The sequence below is a fragment of the Abramis brama genome (assembly GCF_963993115.1).
Source record: "Abramis brama genome assembly, chromosome: 1".
Classification (NCBI taxonomy): Eukaryota; Metazoa; Chordata; class Actinopteri; order Cypriniformes; family Leuciscidae; genus Abramis; species Abramis brama.
Window position 1 is genome coordinate 5,113,947 of NC_139963.1, and position 26,764 is coordinate 5,140,710.

The window sequence follows — 26,764 nt, forward strand, 5'->3', positions numbered from 1 at the left end:
GTCCCTGTTCTCTTAAGGCCAATTCACAGAGCGCCAACAGACACTTGGTCGGGTTTTGTCGGATTAGTGTATTAACACTGTTAATGTGGGCGGCTCTCTTATCAAACATGATAAATCTGCGTTTGGACTGTCTGAGAACTGATGTACTGTAACCTGGTGATTGTTGGCATTGGTCGGAGTCTTTTATGGCGATTTCTGAGGTATTATATGTGTGACATGCTCCTCAATTTGCATTTTCAAGGACTACAGCACCATTCTGGATGAAAGACGAATGGTGCGATCCAAATCTTTGGCTGAAATGGATTTGCATGTCTTTAAGAGTTCAACGTGAAGCCTAGTGAAAAGCTCCAGTGATGTCTGGCCAGAGATTAAAACTCTTTTCATCATCGAGGACCCATCTGGTGGTGAGAGCCCGTCTGCTGGAGCCCATCTTCAGTGACCCATCACAGCTGGATGGAGGGACTCATGATGGTGCTGTTTTGTTTTCCAGAGTTGAAAAGAGCAGCTGAAATCAAGACAATGCCATTAGATGACTGCTTAAAAACAGTCGTGGTTTGGCAAAAAGTTCCTTGTGTCAACCATATGTCCAGATATGGGAAAAAAAAAAAAGATCTGAACGATGACTTGGATACGTTGGATGAGCTTCCACTCTCGTACAAGAGAGAACAGTGAAAGAATCATGTTAATGTTAGTGAAATGTTAGCATGTTGTGCTAACGATAGTGATTTACAGGGTTTTTCCTGTGTCAAAATTGGTCTTCGGAAGTGGCCGACGGACACTGTCATACTTTCTTTTCTTTTTTTTAAAGCTGTGATTTTGCCACTGGATTTCATAGCTTTGTAAGATAAAATCCTTCTTTGCTAGACCTGATAATTATTTTTGGTATTTAATATCAATATCAAAAAGTAGAATAAAAAAAGTAATAGTCTAATTTTCTACCATATACAATTGAATAAAATTAGCAGCTAGCTAACAACAACTTATATTAAGGTACGTTTACACGGCAACGAGTTTCCTTTGAGTTTTTCCGCGTACAGAAACGATCCCCGTTCACACGGATCCGCGAAAACGGCTAAAAACACTGTATTCTGCTGCCAGGCCAGTAGATGGCGATGAAACACTATAGACTGAACACGTAATACGCATGTGCATGACGTCGTCGTCTTCAGAGATTCACGTTTTTGTTGTTTACACAGAGACCGTTTTCAAAAACTTGCACTTTTAAACCCGTTTTCAAAGTTTGCGTTTTTAAGGCTCCCAAAACGCTGTTGTCGTGTAAACGAACGGCCAAAACATTTTTTTTTAACGTTTTTAGTTGAAAACGGTGTCGTGTAAACAGCCCCCAAGTCTCAGCCTGTTTACCGAGCCTCTGACACACAATCAGATTGAAATCAATAAGCTTAAATCTCATTTGTTATGTTTCTAAGATGCTACAATAATCACTGGATTTGAGTTGATGGCATCATATATTGTGGAAAATAGAAAAAAAGAAAGAAAAAAAACGTTTCGGCTGAAATTGTTTTGCATCTTTTTCCTGCACACCACGTGGAGAACATTATCGTAACGTTGACAATATTGATTTTTCAATGTCTTTATATTGATTCATAAATCCCAAGATCTTCCTCTTTACAACTAGTTATACTATTACACAAACACACATGAATGAACATCAGAAGGTATGTTGGAAGAAACAGTACAACTTGTAATCGCTCAGTGTTTCAACCGTGGAAAGACATCATTAAAACAGCTTGTTAACAATGTCGTGTAACGTTATATTTACTTACCTTGTTAGTTAGATAGAATAAATAACTCTAGAAAGGAGCATTTTACTAAATATATGCACTATATTACATATTCATTATATTTTACCTAAGCAATATTAAGGAAAGATTAGTGAGTAATTTTCTCCTTTTCTTTTGTTGTTTGATTAACATTGATGACACAGACGGGTTTATTAGGCTGCTGTCACTTTAAGACCTAATGCACAGATCCAATATACTGATACGCAAGCTTATCCCAATTGTTTACATGCACTTAAAATCACAATTCATATTTTACTATGGAATATTGCAGTGTTTACTATAAACGATTTTTTTTCATGTTCATGTTTCACCGTTTTACTCGGATATAGTGAAGAAAAGACTAAAAAAACTGTACTCTTTTGGAGCTGAGGCAGCCAGCCTTTGCCTGGATAACAGCTCTGAGATTACTTGGGCGGCATGACAATCCGAACGGCTGACTACAAACCTCCCGCTGGCGCACGAGACAACGTGACCGCCGTCAACAAGCCTGTTGTTTTTGGCGCATCAGAAAGCAGGCCTGATCTCCTATGCCATGTCTGCCTTCATTTTCTGTGTTCTAATCTCTTACTGGGGAATCAAGTTCTTTGAAAGTTTGACAGCTTCATTAACTTGCCGATCAGAGCGATATGATGCTAGACTCCAAGGATTTCAGATGTTCTCCCATGCTGTTTGAACTGCATGTTACATTAATGAGAAATAAAACTAGACCCCCCCCCCCCAAAAAATTAAATAAAACGTAATTTTGTCAAGAATAAAATCGCAAGAAAACATAATAATGGATTTGAATGGCAGAATGAAGCATCTGTACAGTGGGTCTAAATGAAATGACCTGATTCCTTCTTTTGTAAGTGTCTGAGACATTAACATCTGTCTGGAGATCAAATCAAATGAAATATGCAGCAAATCTCAATCCGCAAACAAATACAATCTATAGACAGATCATACATAAATAATAATTACACCACAAAAATGTTGCATTAATTAAACAAGAACAATATGAAATATGGCACTAATTTAGTCATAATAATATTACATAGTAGTGTCTTGGTGTGAACATTATAGATATGCTAAAAAAAAAAAAAAAAACAGTAATAATTTTAATGCTTACCATGATCCAAAGTCCCAATGTTAGTGGATCTATTTAGCCTTTAAAATAATCGTTTGTAAGAAATGTCCACTTTATCTAAATTATATGAATCAATGGATATTAATGGAAGCCATTTCCAATGCGTGTGAAGTCACGTGATCAGAGCTCATCATGTTCATTATAGGTTATCATGACAGCAATCCTTGTTAAAATAGAGTGAGATATTTCTCATTTGTGATCTGATTTTCAAAAGCCAAGTCCAGTTCTGCAACACTAGATCATTCAGCAGTACTAGAGACCTCCAACGATTAAATGGCTCGTTATGAACGAGACTAAATGAGTTCAGGCTGATAAAAGACCAAATAAGTGAAAGCGTAGATTCTGTCCACAATGTTTTCCGTGTAATAATGAACGTATATAATGTTGTGAGCGTGTTGAATGGGCATTAGTCTCTGGAGTGCGCTGTGTATTGGTTTACTGCGCTGGCTTCAGGCAACTATATTTACTGAGAACCATCCCAATGTTTTTGGTCTTTTCATCCTCAAACAGACTAAAGAAAACAGGAACCCGGAGGGCGGCAGAGTCCGAGGAAACCAATACACAGACTCCAGTCCGGAGACGAGGGGGATTTGAACTCCCTCATCATCTTCCTTTCAGATCGATACAGCCACACATGAGAGGAGGGGAAGCGATAGAGCTAAATCTAGCAGACCTCTGAATGGAAACTGAATTCGGACTTGTAGAGAGAGGAACATGAAGTCTCCAGTGATGGTTGTAAAACCAGATGTGCTGTGATTTCCTGCAACTAACAGGAAAACACACGCTGACACCATGTAATGTGGGTTACAGAACGGGCCGTGACCAACCAACGGTACAGGGCGAAAACAAGTCACCGCGACCTGGAACAAAAGCTCTCTGTGCTGTGAGAAGAGCACCAGTCATTGGCTCATCTTGCCCGCTCCTGACGTCCTGACCACATCAAGACATGAGTCTGAATGGCTCATCTTCATTGTGTGTATTCCAGGAAGAGATGTGAGTGATGTTACCCTGGACTGACTGCTAGTGGCGTGTGAAGGCTTATGGAATGTGAACTGACGTGATAAACATCACCTCCAATATCAATCATTTTGTCAATTTTTTGAGCTTTAAATTAAAATCACATGTACAGGACGGACTAGAAACAAGTCTTGGTAACACTTTATTTGACAGTGTCCTTGTTACACGTTATATGTACCTATAGTGATGACAGTACATTATGCATAATGGACCCTTTTCACATTTTTGTTGGGTTAGTTGGGTAAACATCTATAGCGATGAATGGGAGACAGCAAATATACATTTTGTGTTCTCATTTGCTCCAACAGCAACAAATAAAATAAATCCATGACAGTTTTCCTATGACATTTCAAAAGAGTGGAAAATTATAGAGAGACTGATTACAGCAGTCAGAAAAGAGAATTATGTGAAATTTGCCATCACTCTCTCAGCTGTTGTATTACAAACTTTATTTTTGAAATTCACTACCAAGGTAATATAACAAAGTGTAGTGTTATAAACATGTTTTAAATCTAGATTTGTGATGTTCAAAACTGTGGAAATGTGTCATCACAGTCTATTTATTTATTTCTATTTATCTCCATCTATTTATGGGTCTATGTATCTATACAAGCTCTAAATACATAGGAAATCGGCCATTGATACGTCACTTATGCTCTCTTGTTTTTTTTTTTTTTTATGTCAGTGATTATTTTTTTATTGTATTATGATAAGTCGATAATTTAACATGTTATGTGTGTTTGTGTTATGTACGGATCTAGGGTGGAAACTAATTTCCTCTTGAGGACAAATAAAAAAATCAATCTAATCTATCTATTTCATGCTGTAACACTAAACCAAACCCTAATCCTAAAGTAAGTACATGCTGTTCATTAATATTACTCAGTACTTAATTATATAAAACCCAACCCAAAACTCAAATCTCTCAACTCTAAATATAACTTTCAATTTAGTTGTTACCAAACAGATACTATTCAGTATCCAACCAGTTCAACACAGTAACACTGGCTCAACCAATGGTGGGACTTTTTACCTTTTAGTTTATTTTTTTACCAGTGGCATATGAGGGGAGTGGTCGGAGAACCATTATTTATGCATGTCCAACATTTAAATCAGAATTCACTAAATTTTAAATACAATACAGAAATACAACACAGGAAACTTAATAGCATAATTTGTGTATGAAGTAATGAGTAGTGGTGAACAGATAAGAGTATTTAATTGCCAATAACATATCTAGAGTTCATGTTGGCTGATATCTAATTAAATTACATTAAATAAGCATAACTTAAATGAATGAATGATGAAAATGTAACTCAACAGTTAATGGACAGACCTGTGGCCCAGCAGTTAGTACAAATGATTATTTACACCTGCCACTCATTTAGCACTAAACACAGGTCAAAAATGCTTTGTGATCTGATCACTCAAACTGCATTCAAAGGTAGTGAGAAATACATAAGTGCAATATTTTTGTGGATAATTTTTATGATCAGATGACCTGAGATGGGTGATGATTTCAATTCCGCCCTGTGAATTGTCTCAATCTACACTGCCAATTACATCCTGTAACTCTCCACTATATTCCAGAAACGGTCGTTTCTGATTATGTCATTTGACGTTGCACATGACGTTACACCCTATTAGCATTAAATAACTAACTAAAACCAAACTTACTGGAAAAACAAACACTTTAGAATTGCCTAAAGTGACCGAAACCATCATTGGAAAAACATATTTGATGTGTAATTGGATTTTCTAGTTTGGCTTGCGTCCCATTCGATTACATGGAGAGGGTGGGGCTTATGACATATACTGCAGCCAACCACTAGGGGGAGATCAAAATGCTTTGACTATAAGAATATTACAAATTACTATTTGAATCTCCCCGCATGCAACACTGTTACTGGAAAAACAAACACTTGTTTTGTGCTTGTTGACAAAATGTTGTTTTGGATCAAATTCCAATCTTCCAATCCATTCCACGATTTTCATAAAGAATTATCTATTACTCTTCTCGGGAGGATCAAAACGCAAAACTTCTGGTTTTCAGACTGTTTTCATGAGCTACTGAAGTTCCCAAGCTACCTGGACAGCTGTGAAAATGGAGTCTTAAGTCCATAATGTCAACAAGCAATGGCAACATTATAGAGGCAAAAGGGTTTAAGGTGGACTGTGAACAACATCACTATGTCTATTCCAAAGTTGCAATGCGTTATTCAAAGACACGTCTCAGTGTTTCGAGCAGCTCAGTTCGCAGTAAACACTTTCCATGTGCTCTGAGTTTGGATCGCTTATAAAGCGATTTTGATGCATTTGAAAATAAATATAATAATTGGCATTTAGTTCTTGTTTTAGGCTTGTGGTCATAACACTCATTTCTGAGTAGTTTTCTTCAAGCTATCTGTAGCTGTTATGGCACTCTCTAAATGCACACATTCCCTCAGAGCCGGCACTGCTTGTTTTATCAATAATGTTGTTGAGCTGATTGCAACTAAACAGAAATGCGGAGCATCCTATAGGAAGTCTCTCGCTGTAATAATGCCACGGGCGGAAAAGTGAGGGAAAAAAGGGTAATATAATATAATAAAAAGAATAATATAAACCTTTGAGATTTTTGTGGGTCTTATGGTCAACAATTTTTATGCTCTTCCCACAACATTGCTCATTCAGTAAATCATAGATAAACTATTCCAGGTGATATTCATCACAGCCAAATGAAACTTTCAGAAGTGTAAGAGGGGTGTAGGAATATTCCAGGATCTCAAAGCTTTGGAGAGTTTCAGAGGCTCTGCTCTGAAATTTCCTATTCCAAATTTTAGGCGTCTCAAGAAAGTAAAAGTAACACTGAATTATTACAGCAGTGAAATTTTGAAACCTTAAAAGTCCAGCATTGCAATTTTTTCTGAATCCAATATATCATCAATATAAATACTTGGGATATCTCTGAGGGTTGAGGTTAAAAAAAAAGAAAAAAATGTTATTTGCTTCATAAATAGCATTAACTTTCATCAGCTTTCTACCTGTCAATATTCTTGGAGATATTTCAAGGGATCTTTTCAAGTCCATGAGTTGCGTTTCACTCTCAGTGAGTTGAAGGGGGTTATTTGGAATAGAGATGGTTTGGGCCATAGAGGGTTGATATACTCTTGGCAAAAAACTGCATCATTGAATCACAGAAGAGAAACAGATCAGCCAAACCACAAACCTCTTTCCTTTAAGTGCCAACTAGCAGCTGATGAAAGACATGTCCACTGAACAGGCCGCGTTCAACAACACGGCACTGATAAACTCTTTTGAAATTGTTTTTAGCGAGATGATTGATCATTGATGTCAAACCACTAATAGCACTACTGTAAAAAAGGAGGTTAAAACAACTGTCACTCAAAACAGAAAAAAAACCCACACTGAATATAGGGCGCTTAAGTAGTCCAATAACACACCTTTTCGCTAATATAGGACATGTCCACTGAACAGGCCACACTTAACAACACACTTTTTGACTCTCATTTGTTAAGTTTTACTATTATTTAGCCTTTTTTAGTAAAACATGATCTTCCTTGTTGAAAACGGCACCGATAAACTCTTTTGAAATTGTTTTTAGCGAGAAAATTGATATCAAACCACTAATAGCACTACTGTAAAAAAAATGGTTGTTTCCATTTTCTGAGCAGGTGAAAACAACTTTCACTCAAAACTGAAAAAAATAAAAAATACACTGAATATAGATCGCTTAAGGTATTGTTACCATACCTGTTCGCTAATATATCAATTCAGATTGGAACATTTCATCATGGATTGTTATGTCCTATACGGCACAACTTTCTCTTGCTAGGAGCCAATAAATATGATTTAGCCATGCTGACAATTTACATTTAATCTTGGGGTTTGAAGAGTCCACTGAATCCACAGTTGGGGGCTAGCCTATCAAATGGCTTCCCACAAGGATCTCACGATATCCAGGCTGGAGAGGGAAGCGGCGGACGGGGCACTAGGCACAACAGGCACCAGAAACCCGCTGATGACCAAAATGGAGGTCATGAATACTGTCTAAATTACACATGCCTGTTGCAGCAGTTTCAGATATTAGAGAATAGTGCTTATTAGCAGATAAATGCTACCTGCACCGCAGCGACTAAACCAGCAAACAGAACTGTAGAACTCAGTGGTTGGTGCACAACATACAACTAACCCCAATTTAAACATCCCAAGAAAAGAAGAAAGCACCCTATGGTTCCCAATAAAAGGCCCCAGTCACAATGGGCTTGGAAATTTACTTTCTTAAATCCGGTAGCCTGTGGTTTTCAGATGCTTTTTCAATGAAAATGTTAACATTTTTAAGGAAATCCCGCAGTGGAAAGTTGCACACGAACATAATGGCTAAAAAGTTTCCAAATTTAATCCTTCTTGTTTTGTTTTTTTTACGCACAACAGTTTTGCGAAAAAGTATGCGATTTAAAAAAAAAAAAGTAATAGATTTCAATGCAATGCAACGCAGAAAAATACGATAATGTCATAAAATCACAGCGTAAAAAAAATAACAACCATCAACTGTAACATTATCCTACTTAGCAAAACCAAATAGTGCCAGAAAGCGTTGTAAAGGAAGGGAAAGGACCCCCTACCTGAGCGTCGCGCTTCCTCCAGTCCTGTGTTTGCGTTTGCTGCTGGACCATGGCGGCCCTCGCCTGCTTGTCCAAACTATCGATTTCCCGCTGGTGGTCCTGGACCAGGCTGTCCTTCTCGGCATTGTGTGCCTGGAGTAGGTGCGTCCGCTCCTGTTCATGCTGCAGTTTCAGCTCCACAATCTGATTGGACAACAAGGAGCAAGACTTCATCAGCAGAACATCCCTGTCGTCATGACAACTTGTGCATGGCTCAGCGAAGAAAAAAGTTCACGGCTTGCCTCACAACACAAGACGCCTACGCAAGTTTTTACATCACTATGACCTCACGTGTTGTTGTCCTGCCAATTATGACGAGCTAGCATCTCTTTCAGCTCTCATTAGAAAGACAAAATGTTGCACTGAACTGGACACCAAAATCATGGCCAATATCATCGACATAAGCTGCATATAAGACGAGGAAGCAAGAAATGAACATGAAAGAATAGCAAATCTTTACCCATAATCCCATTTATTCCAACAGACTGCAAAAAAGAAAAAGAAAACACTCCCCATTCATTCATTTAATCTGAAATTTCTTGTCAGTCCATACTGTGATGATGGATATACCGCAACTTACTGTTACTTAGTCCTTTTCCGAAGTGTTGCGCTTTGTCAAAAATGGAAAATTAAGAATCTCATATATTCCAATTTGCCCGACATCCCTGCTAACTCTTATTCAGAAAAAAAAAAAAAAGTGGTCCGGATTGAAAGCAAGAAGGAAAATGTTGAAAGAACACAAAAGATAGCAGTGGCATTATCTCTCTGACTTGCACCTGCTGTGCGGTGAGTCGAGCCTCCGTGTCGGTTCCCAAGGTCCGTTCCCAGTCTCCTCTGGATGGGATATGGTGACCTTGGCCATCCGGCCCCCCGTCTCCCAGTTAGAGGCCTGCATCCCGCAGTTTTCCAGCTAATCCCCCCACATTGTGTGGCTCGGCACCCTACCTGGCCTGCCAGCTAGAGGCTGCTGTGGTGCTATTGAGTGTAGGTGATGAATGGGATTTCATCTTGATTCCCCCAGCCAATCAGGCACAAGGCCACAAAAGACGCTTCAAACAGACCCAATTTTAGTGGATTTTGAAGAAGCTGAAGTAAGATTTGGAAAGCGTTATCGATTTCGCCCTTCGACACAGTAGAGGAAGAGACGTGGATGCAAGCAGACGATAGGGCGCAACTCAACAGCCAACAGAAAGAGCCTCAGCTAACTGATCAGGGACCAACGAAGGACGCAACTCTCCAGTCTTAAAGAAATACGATGGATTTCTTCAAGACAGCCCATGCATTAATATCCTAATCTCGTTTCTTGATTCTGAGATCTCTTCCTCTAATCCAACCACCAGATTTGCAGTATATACACGTCATATCAGATGAATAGCCGGTGATTACCTCAGTTTACTGAACCCGTCCCACAGCACTTGTCGGACAAAGCAAGGCTTTGGTTTTGACACTTCTGAGTTAATTGTTTCCGACGCAGGGTGAAAATACACGCCAAAAACACGCCGATATGACAGTGGGAAAGCCAAGGGTGGGGGGAGAGATTGAAAACATTGAAAGAAAGAGCCTCAGCTAATTGATCAGGGACCAACGAAGGACGCAACTCTCCAGTCTTAAAGAATAGGATGGACATCTTCATGACACACCATGCATTAATATCCTAAACTCAGTTCTCAATACTGAGATCTCTTACTACAATCCAACCGGCCAATTTGCTATATATATATATATACACGTGATAACAGATGAATAGCTTGGATCAGTGATTACCTTAGTTTAAAGCCTAGCGTACAGCTAATGGGTTAAACCCCGTCCCACAGCGTTTGTCGGACAAGCGACAAAGGCAAGGCTTTGGTTTTGACAATTCTGAGTTAATTTTTTTCGACGCAGGGTGAAAATCCACGCCAAATATGTGGCGATATGACAGTGGGAAAGCGAAGGGTGGGGGGAGAGATTGAAAACATTGAAACGTCACAGAAAGGGCTGCTGGGTGCCGGGCTCTTAAAGCGCTAGCGCTGAATGGCTGCTGTCACCGGGCAGATGTGATTAGCGCCCCCCTCCTAGAGTGCCAGCGTTGAATTCATGAGTGAAACCGCTCTGTATCGGACAGAAGGTGCTCAGTAGGGGATCTCTTTGAAGAAAGAGTGGGGGAAAATATATTCAATTATTCAAAAAGTACAGATACTCCAAAAAGGACCATTCCGTCTTTTTTTTTTTTGTGTGTGGCTTTTTTCTGAAAAATTATTATAAAGACAGAGAGCACTTGAGATGGACTGTTCGGTTGACGTGGATAAGTGAGTGGGATGCTGTTAATGTCATATACTTGACTTCCTACTTGTTGTGACCTCAGACATCAGCTCAATGTTGCCAGCGTGACGTCAAATGGCGAGGAGGTCAAAGAGAAACAACACTTCTATAGAAATGCACTCTTTTAAAGTCCAATTGAAGGGGAATCCTGGGGAATGTTTCTTTGTGTCCGCGTGAATAGCTAAAAGTGACCCTGGGAGCACGGGCCACTCATTAAAGCAGCACTAAACATCTCAGCTCCAGCTCAGAGCTTTATCAACTTACCTCTCACAAGGCTGAATATCATTAACAATAACTCCTTAAACCCGTGATAAATCAGAGCAATGCATCTGTTATAATATCACTATATTGTGTAATCAAAGAGGTAAAGTCATGTCCATTTCAGGCCATAGTTGACCCTTAAAAAATAATATGAAGCCAAGTTTAGCCACATTTTTAAGACAATTGTGATGTGAAATGATGTAAAAGTACTTTATATATATAGTAGTCAACATCTGAAGTGGATCAAAACCTTTCATCAAAGTTATAGATGAATTTTGAACAATACCCGTTCTTGTCTTAGGACAATTTTGTTTAACTTTTTTGATCCAAATGTTGACTTCTATATATATATATATATATATATATATATATATATGTGCATTAATAAGAAGAGTTTTTATATATATATATATATATGCATTAATAAGAAGAGTTTTTTTTTTAATTACGATAATGAGAATGGGGAAAAATGTACTTACAGTAATTATCAAGCAAAAAATGTCTTAATATAAAACACATCTTAATGAAATCGTCTTTTTATGCATCACTTTTGACACTACTGTGACATATTATGACTGGTCTGGTCAACTTTAAGTTGTTCTGGGTGAGTGATATCACAGCTTGAAGAGTTTAGACACTAAATATTATTGAGGGTTTGTTGTTACCTTGGCAACTGTATCTGTCACAGATTCATAAATAATTATATTATTATCTCTAGTGATACGATCACAGCAATTATAATTGACAAAACATGTAGGCAAAGTCTAGACGACCAATGGGTGGTATTTTCTTTTCGCTTGCAATATATCAGACATGATAATAATTAAAAGTAGTAGTAAAAACAATATATATATATATATTTTTTTTTTTACTGATCTAAATCACATTAAATTACAGAGTCAGTTTATGGGACTGATGAGTCTGAATAGTGAATAACAGGGATAGATCTTAATAGTTCCTGGTCCATTTGGTGTCCACCCTCTAGCGCCACCATCAGCTCAAGTTTTTCCTGCTTTTTGCTAATTAGAAGAAAAAAAAAAATCCAAAGTTTATTATCCTAGATGTTCAATTTCAGCATACTCAAATAAAACAATCATAAAATATTTTCTCCACTCCTACAAAATTACATTTTGATAAAAAAAAAAAAAACAAGCATTTGCCTTTCTATGTATTTTCAGTTATTTAATCAATAAACATAGCGCTAACTGATTGGCCAGGTGTTCAATGCTCTTCACAATGATGCTAATTATGTATGTATTAGACTTTATAACCACTACAGTTATTTATCCTTGGTCAAATGTTCGAAATTCAACACACTGAACATATTTATTTTCTAAAAAAGCTCCTGGTGTTTCTGTGAATGGTTCAGTCTGACTGTGCGAGTGGGAACAATAGGAACATGAACAGGAATAACCACAGGACACTAGCATAGCAAGACCTAGCCTGTTTTCCCTTTCACAAGCCTCTTCCCATCCCCGAGCTAAACCTAGCTGCATACCCGCTAAGCCTGAATTTCTGAACTTTGATGAAGGATGAAAACTGTAGATGTGTTTGAGGCTTCCAAAAGATTTGAGCGACACAAAATTAGGTTTCACTGGCTAATGGGGGTGTACTGGTTCACAAACAAAAAGGTTTGAATAGTGTTTCTTGTGCTAATTTAGGGAAAAACATGACTTGAATATTTTTTACCAGATTTTTATACTTGAAAAATGGTTGTTTATCATCATAATCTTTATAGAGTGCAACAGTCGGGTTCTGGGAGTAAAAAAATATCCATTCATTTTCTCCGCAGGGAAACAGATTTTTAATGATAACTTATAAAGCTTTAAAGACAGCTCTACTGTGAGCTACGAGGCTGTTAATCGATAGTTCTGCTTATGTTGAAGCCGTCAGCCTACATTAGTTCAACTTAGTTTTACAATAATCATGGTTAACAGTGGAATTCGTTTTGAAAAACTACATTACCCATAATGCTGTACTATAAATTCCACCAATCAGAGAGTCGACACAAGCTCCGCCCACTCCCATGAATCACTGCGAATGACGTAATCAAGTCAATCTCTCTATGCTTTCAAAATACTGAAATATTTTAATATATTTTGCAATAAACTTAATATATATATATATATATATATATATATATATATATATATATATATATATATATATATATATATATACACTTTACAATAAGGTCTCATTATTTCCCTTAATAAAGCCGTTAAGTACATGTCTTTGTACTTTTGTCCAATTTTTACATTATTTTTTGTTTCAAATCAAAGTTTGTAATGCTATGATTCACACTGTAGCTGGTTGGTTTGATTCGTGGCTTATAGCGGTTCAACGAAGACTATATTGAAATCCCAATGGGAGAAATTACTGTAAGTACCACAGGCGTTTGACCAGGCCTTACAAATGAAGGACTTTGAGTCGATGGTGGATTGAATCTTTCACAACACAGGGAAATAAAAACTGAGCATATTGTCCGTCCTTACTTTGGGATTTTAGGCTTTTAGTGTAGTTTCTTACAGTATGTCACGACCCGCTCTCGTCATTCTCACACACACCGCTGAACACAAACCTAAAGATGAGAAATTCATTTGTCTCGGTTTTAAATAACCTGAGAAAAAAAAGCAAAGAGCGCCCACCCACAATGCATTGTGTGGGCAGGTTCACAAGTAATGAGCTGCCACAAGAACAAGGTCAATAAAGTGGAACATTACGTTAGAAATATTAAGTGAGTTTTGTTTGTCGAAGTGGGATCAGTGAGTTACTGTACAAACACTCACTCTGACCTGGTGTCACTTTTGATATTCCAGACACAGATAAAAGAGAGAACAACAGTGCAAAGATGAATATTGGTCAGCTTGCTGATAGTTTGATCTTTTTTTCTTCTTCTTCAAAAGTATGTAGGACTTGTTTTGCAGTTTTGATATAATTTTATTCCCTTTTCCTATTTAAAAACCTTGTGCTAGATTAACTGGGACTAGTCACAGCACTTACATAGCGTTGCCGTATTGTTGAATTGATTGCTTCTTTTGTTCTCCGCTTTGGATAATAGCGTCTGCTTAATGTTTAAAGCCCCCCTGTGGTGAAAATCCAGCTTTTAATGTTGTTTATGTGTCTGTGTGGTGTTTTTAATATGCTTTAAGACAAACCATGTGTAAATTCATAAGTCGACACCATTGCTGAGTATTTTCTCCTTAAAACTGCAGTGAACCAAAGACAGTCTCAAAAACACGCTTTGAAATCGCTGGTGTTTCTGACGTCACAAACTACCTTGTAACCAATCAGATCAACGTGTGATCATCAACCAGTGGATCTCTGAGCTGAGTGAGTGAGTGGAGGCGGGGCTCATTTGCATATTCATAGAACCGCGCATACTAAATGAGGCAAGGGTGTCGAGTTACATTGAAGATATTTTAAGGCATGAAGAAAACATTTTCATGGAAAAACGTTTAAATATGTAATTTTGGTGATCAAAGATGAGTTTTAAGGGATAAAATTATCGACTACAGGGGGACTTTATGAACAATAACTCTATGGTTACCAGATATTATCACCTCTCGCATTAGGTATAGACCATTTGAGTGTTAGCAAACAGCAAACAGATATGCAAGTTCATATCTCACAATTCTGAGAAGAAAAATCAGAATTGCACAATATAAAAACTCGATATTCTGCCTTTTTTCCTCTCATATACACTGTTTATACAGGTTATGTGATATAAATCATTTATAAAGTCTGTATTGGGAGATATAAACTCAAAATTGCGGGGAAAAAGTCAGAATTGTGAGTGATTATTATAGGTTTAAATGTTACCCATGTAAAATGTTATAGGTTTAAATACCATTTCATGCTGTAACTGTAGGGCTAATACATTATCCCCCCTATACTATGAATATTATGTAGATCTTTTGTTTACATTGCTTTAATAGAAGACTAATCATTGCAGGTTTCATCAGTCCAGTCTGTCGGTTTAATGGATAAACATCTGTGTTTAGCTTCGAAGAGCGTCTTCGACGACGGATTTCTGTAAAAAATATCAGATTCTAGAAATATTTAGGTTAAAACTGAATCTGAAAGGGAAAAAAGACTGTGACTGACTTTATTATTGTTATTTTCAGAGTTATTTTAATGTACTCTTATTATAAAAAGAACTTTATTAACATTTATTTATCTTTAACAAACCTTTTGGTAAGGAGACCTCAGAACTCAAGTTTTTGCTCAATACTAACTGAAATGGAAAATAATAAAAATAATAAATTTATAATTCTTGCACAGGAGAGACTTGTTTCCAAACAAAGGGAAAAAATAAATGTATGTTGATATCGGCTATGAGCCAAAATGATTGGAAATTCATGAATAAATCTGCAAAAATATAATATCGTACATCCCTACTATATTATATTTTAAATCATACATCTAACAATATCTGTTCAGCTTCTCAAATGATAATTTTACATAAAATCCATTGTTTGGCAACATAATTTGCTTCAATGCAATATAATGTACTGTTAAATAGCAATGTGATAAGATTAAGGTGAACAATATTTCACTATTCACTAAAAAGAAAGATAAACACATTCCTGTCAGTCAATATTTTTAAAGGTAGCATCTTATCAGTTGATTGGACTTTTGATTAAATGGAGAACAAATTACATTTTTAATCAGGTGGAACTGGAGACTGAATGGACTGATATGATAAGGGATTTTAAATTGAACATCGACAGCCCGTCCAATCATTTGATGTGAATGTGAACTGTGATGCTCGGTGTAATAATGCTGGAGTCTGAGTAAATGATTTGTTCGTCACACTTAATGTGATGTAAATGAATGGTGACCTGCTGCTCGTATCTCCGCTGTAACTCCTCCATCTGCAAACCGAACTCTTTACACTGCTTCTCTCGTAGAGATTTAGAGCGAATCAGATCGCACTCCACTTTCTCCATCTGCAATCACACAACAGTGTATTATTGTATTATCAATGGAGATCTTTTTCTTCACTGAACACAAAAACACTTATACATGCACTCTCATAATGCGATTATAATGGGATTTTGGCCATATTGTGATTGAACTTCACCGCATGTAAACACAATACTTCTATCTAACTAATGCGATTAAGCTCGTAATTGCAGCAACCATGATCGCTTTAAACTATGAGGCATACACTGATTTTAATCACAATAAACACTCACATAATCACATTATTACACATGTGCTCGGACGCACTATGAAGGATGGCGGTTAATATAACCACACGCCAATAATCAGAATAATTGAAGAGTTTTGCTCGTGTCATGTAAACATCTTACAGCGATTAACTCTGATTATTGTTAAAAACAAATAATTATTATTGGCACACGTTAACGTAGTCATTAACAATTACATGTCGACAATTAAATGAAGCGATATTCTAATAAGCACAGCACACAGATACTGAAATATATAATAGTTAATGTATAATTGATTGACACTTATAATTGTTTGCTAATGAATGAAATATATTTATAATGACTCTTGTACCTGCACTGTTTTGAAAACATCATGTGCTTATGTTTGTTAAAAACATTGTACAAATCGTATTATGTATTCATATTATTAAGTATTGTATTATTAATCATATTATGTTTTCATTTTTTTCTGCAAAATAATGGTTATTCAGTGTTTATTTATGGCATTATTTTAGTGTCATGTGTGACCCTGAAGGTGTTTTGTGTTTGTGTGTATATGAGGATTGATTATATTTGTTGACATGCCACTTACTTTTACCACCTGTATTATCACAGCGGTTCTCAGTACAAAAACTGATTTTGGTTTTATAAGGATAGTCAGGATACTTGATCAGCATAATGGATTACATAAATCGGTAACACTTTACAATAAGGTTCATAAGTTAACATTAGTTAATGTATTAACTAACATGAACTAACAATGAGCAATACATTTGTTACAATATTCATTAATCTTTGTTAAAATTAGTTAATAAAAATACAGCTGTTCATTGTTTGTTTAGTGCATTAACTAATGCTAACAAATACAACCTTTGATTTTAATAATGTATTAGTAAATGATGAAATTAATATTAACTGAGGTTATTAAATGCTGAAGAAGTATTTTTCATTCTTAGTTCATGTTAACTAATGTAAAGTGCTACCAATAATTCATTAAAAGATGCGCTTTACAGTTAGCATGTGTAAGTCAAGGTCATGTCTCGTTATCCAGAGGACTTTCCTTTCTATGATGCCGTTACGAACAGATGAATGCAAATGGACAGCAGAAAAGAGAAAGAGAGGGGGAGTTGAAGACTTTGATGTGGGCTGAATCTTGGACACATGATGATCGCTGGAGACTCAGGATGGAAAGAGAAAGGTGAATCAGAAACAACATGAGCTGAATGTGGGAGTCCAGAGAGAGCTTGAGGATCCCCGAACACTCGCCCACAACTACATGACCATTAGTAAACACACACACACACACACACACAGTCTGCCAAGGGCAATGCTGCAGAGGAACTCTGCCCACATGACTTAATGCTATCCTGGTTAAAGGTTCCTGTGGGAGCTCACGTCATTACTGATCGTACATAAACACGCAGAACATATTCCTACTTATATATCTCTGACTCTTACAGCCGTCCATTGGCTATGTACAAACCACGGCTAAATTCAGTTGTCCCTTCACCGTTTGGTGTGTGATGATCCTATTCTGTACAACCGCATTCACCAAAAATGCACCAAAATGAATAACCAGTTGTTAGTGACTTATTTAATCATGCATCAGAGATGTATATCTGAAAATCACAGACAAAGAGATTCAAGTCTTGACAATAGCGCCTATCACACAAACAGTCATTTCTGGTAAATTACCGTAACAGATCATGTGTGAACGGGACCTTTCCAAATATACCGGTAAATTACCGTAACAGATCATGTGTGAACAGGTCTTTTTCAAATAAACCGGTAAATTACCGTAACAGATCATGTGTGAACAGGACCTTTTCAAATAAACCGGTAAATTACCATAACAAATCATGTGTAAACAGGACCTTTCCAAATATACCGGTAACAAATCATGTGTGAACAGGACCTTTCCAAATATACCGGTAAATTACCGGTAACAAATCATGTGTGAACGGGACCTTTCCAAATTTACCGGTAAATTACCGTAACAGATCATGTGTGAACAGGACCTTTTCAAATAAACCGGTAAATTACCGTAACAAATCATGTGTGAACGGGACCTTTCCAAATATACCGGTAAATTACCGTAACAGATCATGTGTGAACGGGACCTTTCCAAATACACCGCTAAATTACCGTAACAGATCATGTGTGAACAGGACCTTTTCAAATATATCGGTAAATTACCATAACAGATCATGTATGAACGGGACCTTTCCAAATACACCGCTAAATTACCGTAACAGATCATGTGTGAACAGGACCTTTCCAAATACACCGCTAAATTACCGTAACAGATCATGTGTGAACAGGACCTTTTCAAATATACCGGTAAATTACCATAACAGATCATGTGTGAACAGGGCCTTTCCAAATACACCGCTAAATTACCGTAACAGATCATGTGTGAACAGGACCTTTTCAAATACACCGCTAAATTACCGTAACAGATCATGGGCCCTATTTTAACGATCTGAAACGCAAGTGTCAAAGCGCAAAGCGCAAGTAACTTTGTGGGCGGGTCTTGGCGCTGTTGCTATTTTCCCAGCGGGATAAATGACTCTTGCGCCAGGCGCAAATCTAAAATGGGTTGGTCTGAAGTAGCTTCATTATTCATAGGTGTGGTTTGGGCGTAACGTGAAATAAACCAATCAGAGCGTCATCTCACATTCCCTTTAAGAGCAGACGCGCTTTGTTCTAAAGCGGATTCCTATTATAACGGCGGATTTGCCAGACGCGCGCCAGGAGCGGTTCACAGCCAAGGAGAGCAACGCTCTCGTCAGGGACGTTGGGGATGGAGAAACCCACCCAAATTAACTTCGGTTAAAAAGGAGTATGATAATTTGGGTAAATGTGTAAGCTAGATGTATGCTTTTATAATAAATTGTCTATCTATCTATCTATCTATCTATCTATCTATCTATCTATCTATCTATCATAATAATGTATGATTTGCAAAAATGAAAACTGCTGCTTCTGTGTAGATGAGAGAATCAAAGTGCGCGTTGTGCACACGCTACATTGATTATGGCCAAGCATGCGCCCTTAAAATAGCATATGAATAACATGCGCAACGCGCCACTGACTTTAAACTATTTTTTCCTGGTTAGTGGCGCAATTGTTTTCTAAACCTGCAAAATAGCATGAAGGAACGTTTGCGCCGGAACACGCCTCCTTTTTTGCGCTGAACCGCCCAGGGAGCGCAAGTTCATTCCCTAGTTTAGCGACGTGCTTCTGTGGAGGGAAAAGCGCGCTTTGCGCGGGTGCAAAATAGGAATGATACATGCGTCAGTGTACAAAGTCAATTGCGCTGGGTGCAAGATAGGGCCCCATGTGTGAACAGGACCTTTTCAAATACACCGCTAAATTACCGTAACAAATCATGTATGAACGGGACCTTTCCAAATATACCGGTAAATTACCGTAACAGATCATGTGTGAACAGGACCTTTTCAAATAAACCGGTAAATTACCATAACAGATCATGTGTGAACAGGGCCTTTCCAAATACACCGCTAAATTACCGTAACAGATCATGTGTGAACAGGACCTTTCCAAATACACCGCTAAATTACCGTAACAGATCATGTGTGAACAGGACCTTTTCAAATATACCGGTAAATTACCATAACAGATCATGTGTGAACAGGGCCTTTCCAAATACACCGCTAAATTACCGTAACAGATCATGTGTGAACAGGACCTTTTCAAATACACCGCTAAATTACCGTAACAGATCATGGGCCCTATTTTAACGATCTGAAACGCAAGTGTCAAAGCGCAAAGCGCAAGTAACTTTGTGGGCGGGTCTTGGCGCTGTTGCTATTTTCCCAGCGGGATAAATGACTCTTGCGCCAGGCGCAAATCTAAAATGGGTTGGTCTGAAGTAGCTTCATTATTCATAGGTGTGGTTTGGGCGTAACGTGAAATAAACCAATCAGAGCGTCATCTCACATTCCCTTTAAGAGCAGACGCGCTTTGTTCTAAAGCGGATTCCTATTATAACGGCGGATTTGCCAGACGCGCGCCAGGAGCGGTTCACAGCCAAGGAGAGCAACGCTCTCGTCAGGGACGTTGGGGATGGAGAAACCCACCCAAATTAACTTCGGTTAAAAAGGAGTATGATAATTTGGGTAAATGTGTAAGCTAGATGTATGCTTTTATAATAAATTGTCTATCTATCTATCTATCTATCTATCTATCTATCTATCTATCATAATAATGTATGATTTGCAAAAATGAAAACTGCTGCTTCTGTGTAGATGAGAGAATCAAAGTGCGCGTTGTGCACACGCTACATTGATTATGGCCAAGCATGCGCCCTTAAAATAGCATATGAATAACATGCGCAACGCGCCACTGACTTTAAACTATTTTTTCCTGGTTAGTGGCGCAATTGTTTTCTAAACCTGCAAAATAGCATGAAGGAACGTTTGCGCCGGAACACGCCTCCTTTTTTGCGCTGAACCGCCCAGGGAGCGCAAGTTCATTCCCTAGTTTAGCGACGTGCTTCTGTGGAGGGAAAAGCGCGCTTTGCGCGGGTGCAAAATAGGAATGATACATGCGTCAGTGTACAAAGTCAATTGCGCTGGGTGCAAGATAGGGCCCCATGTGTGAACAGGACCTTTTCAAATACACCGCTAAATTACCGTAACAAATCATGTATGAACGGGACCTTTCCAAATATACCGGTAAATTACCGTAACAGATCATGTGTGAACAGGACCTTTTCAAATAAACCGGTAAATTACCATAACAGATCATGTGTGAACAGGGCCTTTCCAAATACACCGCTAAATTACCGTAACAGATCATGTGTGAACAGGACCTTTCCAAATACACCGCTAAATTACCGTAACAGATCATGTGTGAACAGGACCTTTTCAAATATACCGGTAAATTACCATAACAGATCATGTGTGAACAGGGCCTTTCCAAATACACCGCTAAATTACCGTAACAGATCATGTGTGAACAGGACCTTTTCAAATACACCGCTAAATTACCGTAACAGATCATGGGCCCTATTTTAACGATCTGAAACGCAAGTGTCAAAGCGCAAAGCGCAAGTAACTTTGTGGGCGGGTCTTGGCGCTGTTGCTATTTTCCCAGCGGGATAAATGACTCTTGCGCCAGGCGCAAATCTAAAATGGGTTGGTCTGAAGTAGCTTCATTATTCATAGGTGTGGTTTGGGCGTAACGTGAAATAAACCAATCAGAGCGTCATCTCACATTCCCTTTAAGAGCAGACGCGCTTTGTTCTAAAGCGGATTCCTATTATAACGGCGGATTTGCCAGACGCGCGCCAGGAGCGGTTCACAGCCAAGGAGAGCAACGCTCTCGTCAGGGACGTTGGGGATGGAGAAACCCACCCAAATTAACTTCGGTTAAAAAGGAGTATGATAATTTGGGTAAATGTGTAAGCTAGATGTATGCTTTTATAATAAATTGTCTATCTATCTATCTATCTATCTATCTATCTATCTATCTATCTATCATAATAATGTATGATTTGCAAAAATGAAAACTGCTGCTTCTGTGTAGATGAGAGAATCAAAGTGCGCGTTGTGCACACGCTACATTGATTATGGCCAAGCATGCGCCCTTAAAATAGCATATGAATAACATGCGCAACGCGCCACTGACTTTAAACTATTTTTTCCTGGTTAGTGGCGCAATTGTTTTCTAAACCTGCAAAATAGCATGAAGGAACGTTTGCGCCGGAACACGCCTCCTTTTTTGCGCTGAACCGCCCAGGGAGCGCAAGTTCATTCCCTAGTTTAGCGACGTGCTTCTGTGGAGGGAAAAGCGCGCTTTGCGCGGGTGCAAAATAGGAATGATACATGCGTCAGTGTACAAAGTCAATTGCGCTGGGTGCAAGATAGGGCCCCATGTGTGAACAGGACCTTTTCAAATACACCGCTAAATTACCGTAACAAATCATGTATGAACGGGACCTTTCCAAATATACCGGTAAATTACCGTAACAGATCATGTGTGAACAGGACCTTTTCAAATAAACCGGTAAATTGGTTCTGGCAGTAAGTTGTAACATTACCAGTAAATTACCGTTATATGAACGCAGAATGAAGATTACCGGTGTTTTGCATGTACGAGGTCAGAACTCGCTGACGTAAGAAGTGATTTGGGCCAATCAGAAGCTGTTGAAAGAGCAAGAGCTCGGAGACATTCATTAATGACGACGCAGATGATGCGTTTACTCAGCGCTGTTTACAAATGATACCGGAACTAAAGCGCTTCTCCTCGTCCAGGCGGATGAAGAGATTGTCAACAACAGTTAGCCATATGATAAAATAACGAGCCTTTTCAGGAACAAGGCTTCCGGTTCAGGACATCATCACAGAGTTTACTGGTATTCTGTTACTGATGTGTGAATGGTCTGTAACCGGTAAAAAGCCAGAACACCATTGCTTGTGTGAACAGAGCATTGAATTTACCGGTAACGTCGTTCTGGCAAATTTACGGTAATTTATCGGGACTGCTGTGTGAAAGGGGTTAACTGCTCTGTTTACATGAACCCTAATAATCTGTTTGTAATTTGACTAGTAGCAAAGCCACATGTAACCACGTCAATGGGAATGAATTGATTTAAATTTAATTTGGATTGCAGGGGGGGGATTTTTTTGGGGGGGGTTAAACATTTTCCCGATCCGTTCGATAGGACATGAAACACTTGATCGGATTGAAAACTGAAACTGGAGACACAGAAATGGCGTAATGACGTATGACGCACAGAACGAGCAGTTGTTGTTGTTGAATACAGTGTCGTGTCAATATAAATCTCTTTCCACTCATCGTCTGTGAAGTGCTGCAAGACGGCATCGTCCCATCAGTACAACGCTTCATGAGCTCGTCGTCTGCTAATCAGCACCCCAAATAATAATAATAATACATTTTATGTGTAACGCACTTTATATTTAAGCAAAATCCAAAAGTGCTATAGATAAATATTAAGTCAAGATGGGGAGGATGTATATATACATGTATATTCATGCAGTGTGCTTATGCCAAAAGATCAAATTCAATGTAAAGCTTGTGACATATAAACGTGCACATCAATCCGATTGCTTTATTTAGCATGCATGTACAAAGCATGTTGGGATTAAACCACTTGACACAAAAGGTGTCGATGTAAACATAGCACAATGATCCAGAAATGCTGGCCACACACTGTAGGATTTATCAAGTTTGCCCATAGGAATTCATATTTCATGTTCACCGCCGTGAGCCAAAATGTTGCTATGGTTACCACCATGTCAATCATTCAGTACGTACACAGAACGATAATTTAGGGGATTCACTCCTGCATTTAAATGCGGTTTTCACTCTTGAAACTTCAGAGTGTGTACATGGCCATTTGAGTCATTTGAGCGTTTAGAAACAAAATTGATGAAACAGTGGGTCATTGGTGGTTTCAAATATGAAATTGTATCATAAGTTTGGTGAACAGCTTTGGAGAATTTGATGTCTGCCCATTCAGAGAGACAGAAGCTGAACTTGCATGACTGAAATAGCTGAGGTGTTTCAAAGATGGCCGCCGAGTGAAATTGACTTGCCTGAAAGGAACTTTGAGTTTATCCTCTGTTTTTCTGCATTAAGCATTTCATAAGAGTCCTGATGACAGGACTGTGTCTTTTTGAAGATGGACGCAGCCTCCATTTTGCATGTGCTGAGAACTGCTGTGCTGTGTTTTAGGATGCCACTTCTAAAGGATTAGTTCACTTCAGAATTAAAAAAAAATAATCTAAGAAAATAAATTAAAGTTTTTGAGGAAAACATTCCACTATATAGTGACTTCAGTGGGGTCCAACGGGTTGAAGGTCCAAATGTGAGTTTCAGTGCAGCTTCAAAGTCAAGTTTTATTTTTATAACAAAATAAACATTTATATACATTTTAACCACAAATGCTCATCTTGCACGTCCACGACTTCACGCATTACGTAATCAGGTCGAAAGGTCATACGTGTCCCGGTTCAGAAATGTAGGGAAGGGCGAAAAACTCGTATTTTCTCCTCCAACTTCAAAATCGTCTGACATGTTTTATCTTTTATTTATTTATTTGTTTTGTAAAGGGCGTTTGACTTAGTCTTTGCACGTTGGCTTTGTAAACACTAGATCTGTACTGCCGCCACTTCTAAAGGATTAGTTCACTTGAGAATGAAGTGACCTTTCAGCGTGATTACGTAATGTGTGTCGCATCACAGCTAGTGCAACACCAGCATTTGTGGTTAAAAAGTATATACATGTTTATTTATTTTATAAAATGGTGGATGGTTTGTCTAGATAAGACTCTTATTCCTCGGCTGGGATCGTGTCGAGACTTTGAAGCTGCACTGAAACTCACATTTGGACCTTCAACCCGTTGAACCCCATTGAAGTCACTATATGGAGAAAAATCCTGCAATATTATTTACACAATCATTATAACAATTGCTATAGTGTAACCTTACGAAAATTAACCATGGTTTTATTGTAGTAAAACCATGTTTTTTGGGTGTATTGACTACGATTTGTATAACCACAAAAAAACAAACATAGTTAAACTACTAAAACTTTGTTTCTGTAGCAAAACCATGGTTAATTTGTGGTCACCATGGAATAATTACAAGAACCATGGTTTTTGGGTTTGAATCGTAGTAAAACAATGGTTAATTTTTGCAAAGGAATCAACAGGACTAATTACCAAATCTTTAAATTACATAAATAACCATTTCATTTAGCCAATAAAATGTGATGCACTCCTGAGTGAAAGAATACAACAGCAGGAAATGCAGAATGAGTTTCCCAAAGCATCTTAAACCTAGAAACAATCCACTTTGCTTTTGGGAAACGCAGCCCAGGATTTGATTGGATCATGGACATTTGATTACGATTATTATTCATTTTAAGTGTGATGTGTTTTCTTTATAACAATGTGCACTCAGAAATCATTCATAACAAGACCAGTATTATTTATTAAGAAAGTAAACCAAGTTCACTTTGATTGGATCATTTAGCTTTGAATGATGATTTTTTTGTGATCTGGAGGCTAATTAAGAGGCTTTTAGCAGCTAGGTAACAATAGTGTGAGTGTTTGTTTGCGCACACATTGGACGCAGATGTGAACCGGTTGGCGCTCCAGCATCTGTGCTCAGCATCTGATGTGATGATGCCGAGATGAACAGCACAGTTGTTATGATGGAAACGGTGAATGTACAAAGACTGAGAATGAGTAACAATTCCTGCTTGCTCATCTAATACCAATCAGTGATTCAGAAGGGTAAAAGCTTCTTAAGGCAGCTGAGGAAGCCAATGGAGGCATCACAATAGTTTATTTGGCCTTTTTGACACTATGGGCCCTATTTTGAGGATCTAAGCACACGGCCGTGTCCGAAATCCACTTTTGCTAGTTTAACGACGGGAAAAATGGTCGGCGCTCCCGGTGCATGGTCTAAAAGGGTCGTCCCTATTCTCTTAATGAGTAATGGGTGTGTTTTGTCTCTATTTTCTTAATGAGTAATGGGTGTGTTTTGTCTCTATTTTCTTAATGAGTAATGGGTGTGTTTTGGGCGTAACGTGCAATAAACCAATCAGAGTCTCATCTCCCATTCCCTTTAAAAGTTGTGGACCCGCCTATAGGCTCACATTACTAACGCACTCTTTAAATAAAAAAAAAAAAAAAAAACTTTAGACCAGGTTTCAGTTGGCCAATGGCTAAGTCTATTTCAGTTCCTCAAATAGCAACTATTGAGAATTGATAGGGCCCTTTAGGAGAGAAATCAGCGAGCTAGATAAACCTGTACTGTCCGCATGGTCCATGTACTGGTGGAGAACATGTGTTAACTCTTAAGTCATGCTGGAAGCTTGTCATTGATGTGTCGTCTGAGAGATGCTCAGTGCCCATATGGGGGAATGCAGTGATATCCTGAGAGACTGAACGAGGGAATGTGATTTATGACCCGGTCTGCAGTCGTGATCGCTCGCTGTCTGGAACAATCCACGGGCCAAATACATCCTGAGCTCAATTACACAGAGATACCAGCGAAAGAACGTCTCAGTCTGCTGCCACAACGCAGTTTGTTCTGGTGAAGAACGCCCACTTAGACGGAAAGCGACAGTATGACTGGATTGTAGGTTTCTAAAGTTTCAAAATGTGATGGTGCTTCTTATTTCATCAGAATGAGACGACCACTTGGAGAGTTCCCCAGACTATTAGTCAAGAATTATTAGTTTCTACAGCAATCCTCATAATGGATCCATGTGTGGCTTTGTTGTTCAAGGAATAGTTCACTTAAAAAATTCAATTCTGTCATAATTTACTGAATTTCTTTCTTCTGCTGAACACAAAGGAAGATATTTTGAAGAATTTCGTTAACCTAACAGTTGAAGTATCCTATTGACTTCCAT

General features: G+C 38.3%; 1 protein-coding gene across 1 annotated transcript in view; it reads right to left on the minus strand.

Annotated features, from left to right (window-relative positions):
- cep112 (centrosomal protein 112) overlaps nucleotides 1-26,764 on the minus strand; it is a gene marked incomplete at its 3' end in the record, with an annotated part of 211,975 nt that overhangs the window by 96,763 nt on the left and 88,448 nt on the right. The window contains exons 19-20 of the mRNA XM_084108946.1: nucleotides 16,016-16,123; nucleotides 8,571-8,753 (exon numbers count right to left, since the gene is read on the minus strand). Coding sequence (XP_083965072.1) covers nucleotides 8,571-8,753; nucleotides 16,016-16,123 — 291 coding nt within the window. The remainder of the gene's footprint in view (nucleotides 1-8,570; nucleotides 8,754-16,015; nucleotides 16,124-26,764) is intronic.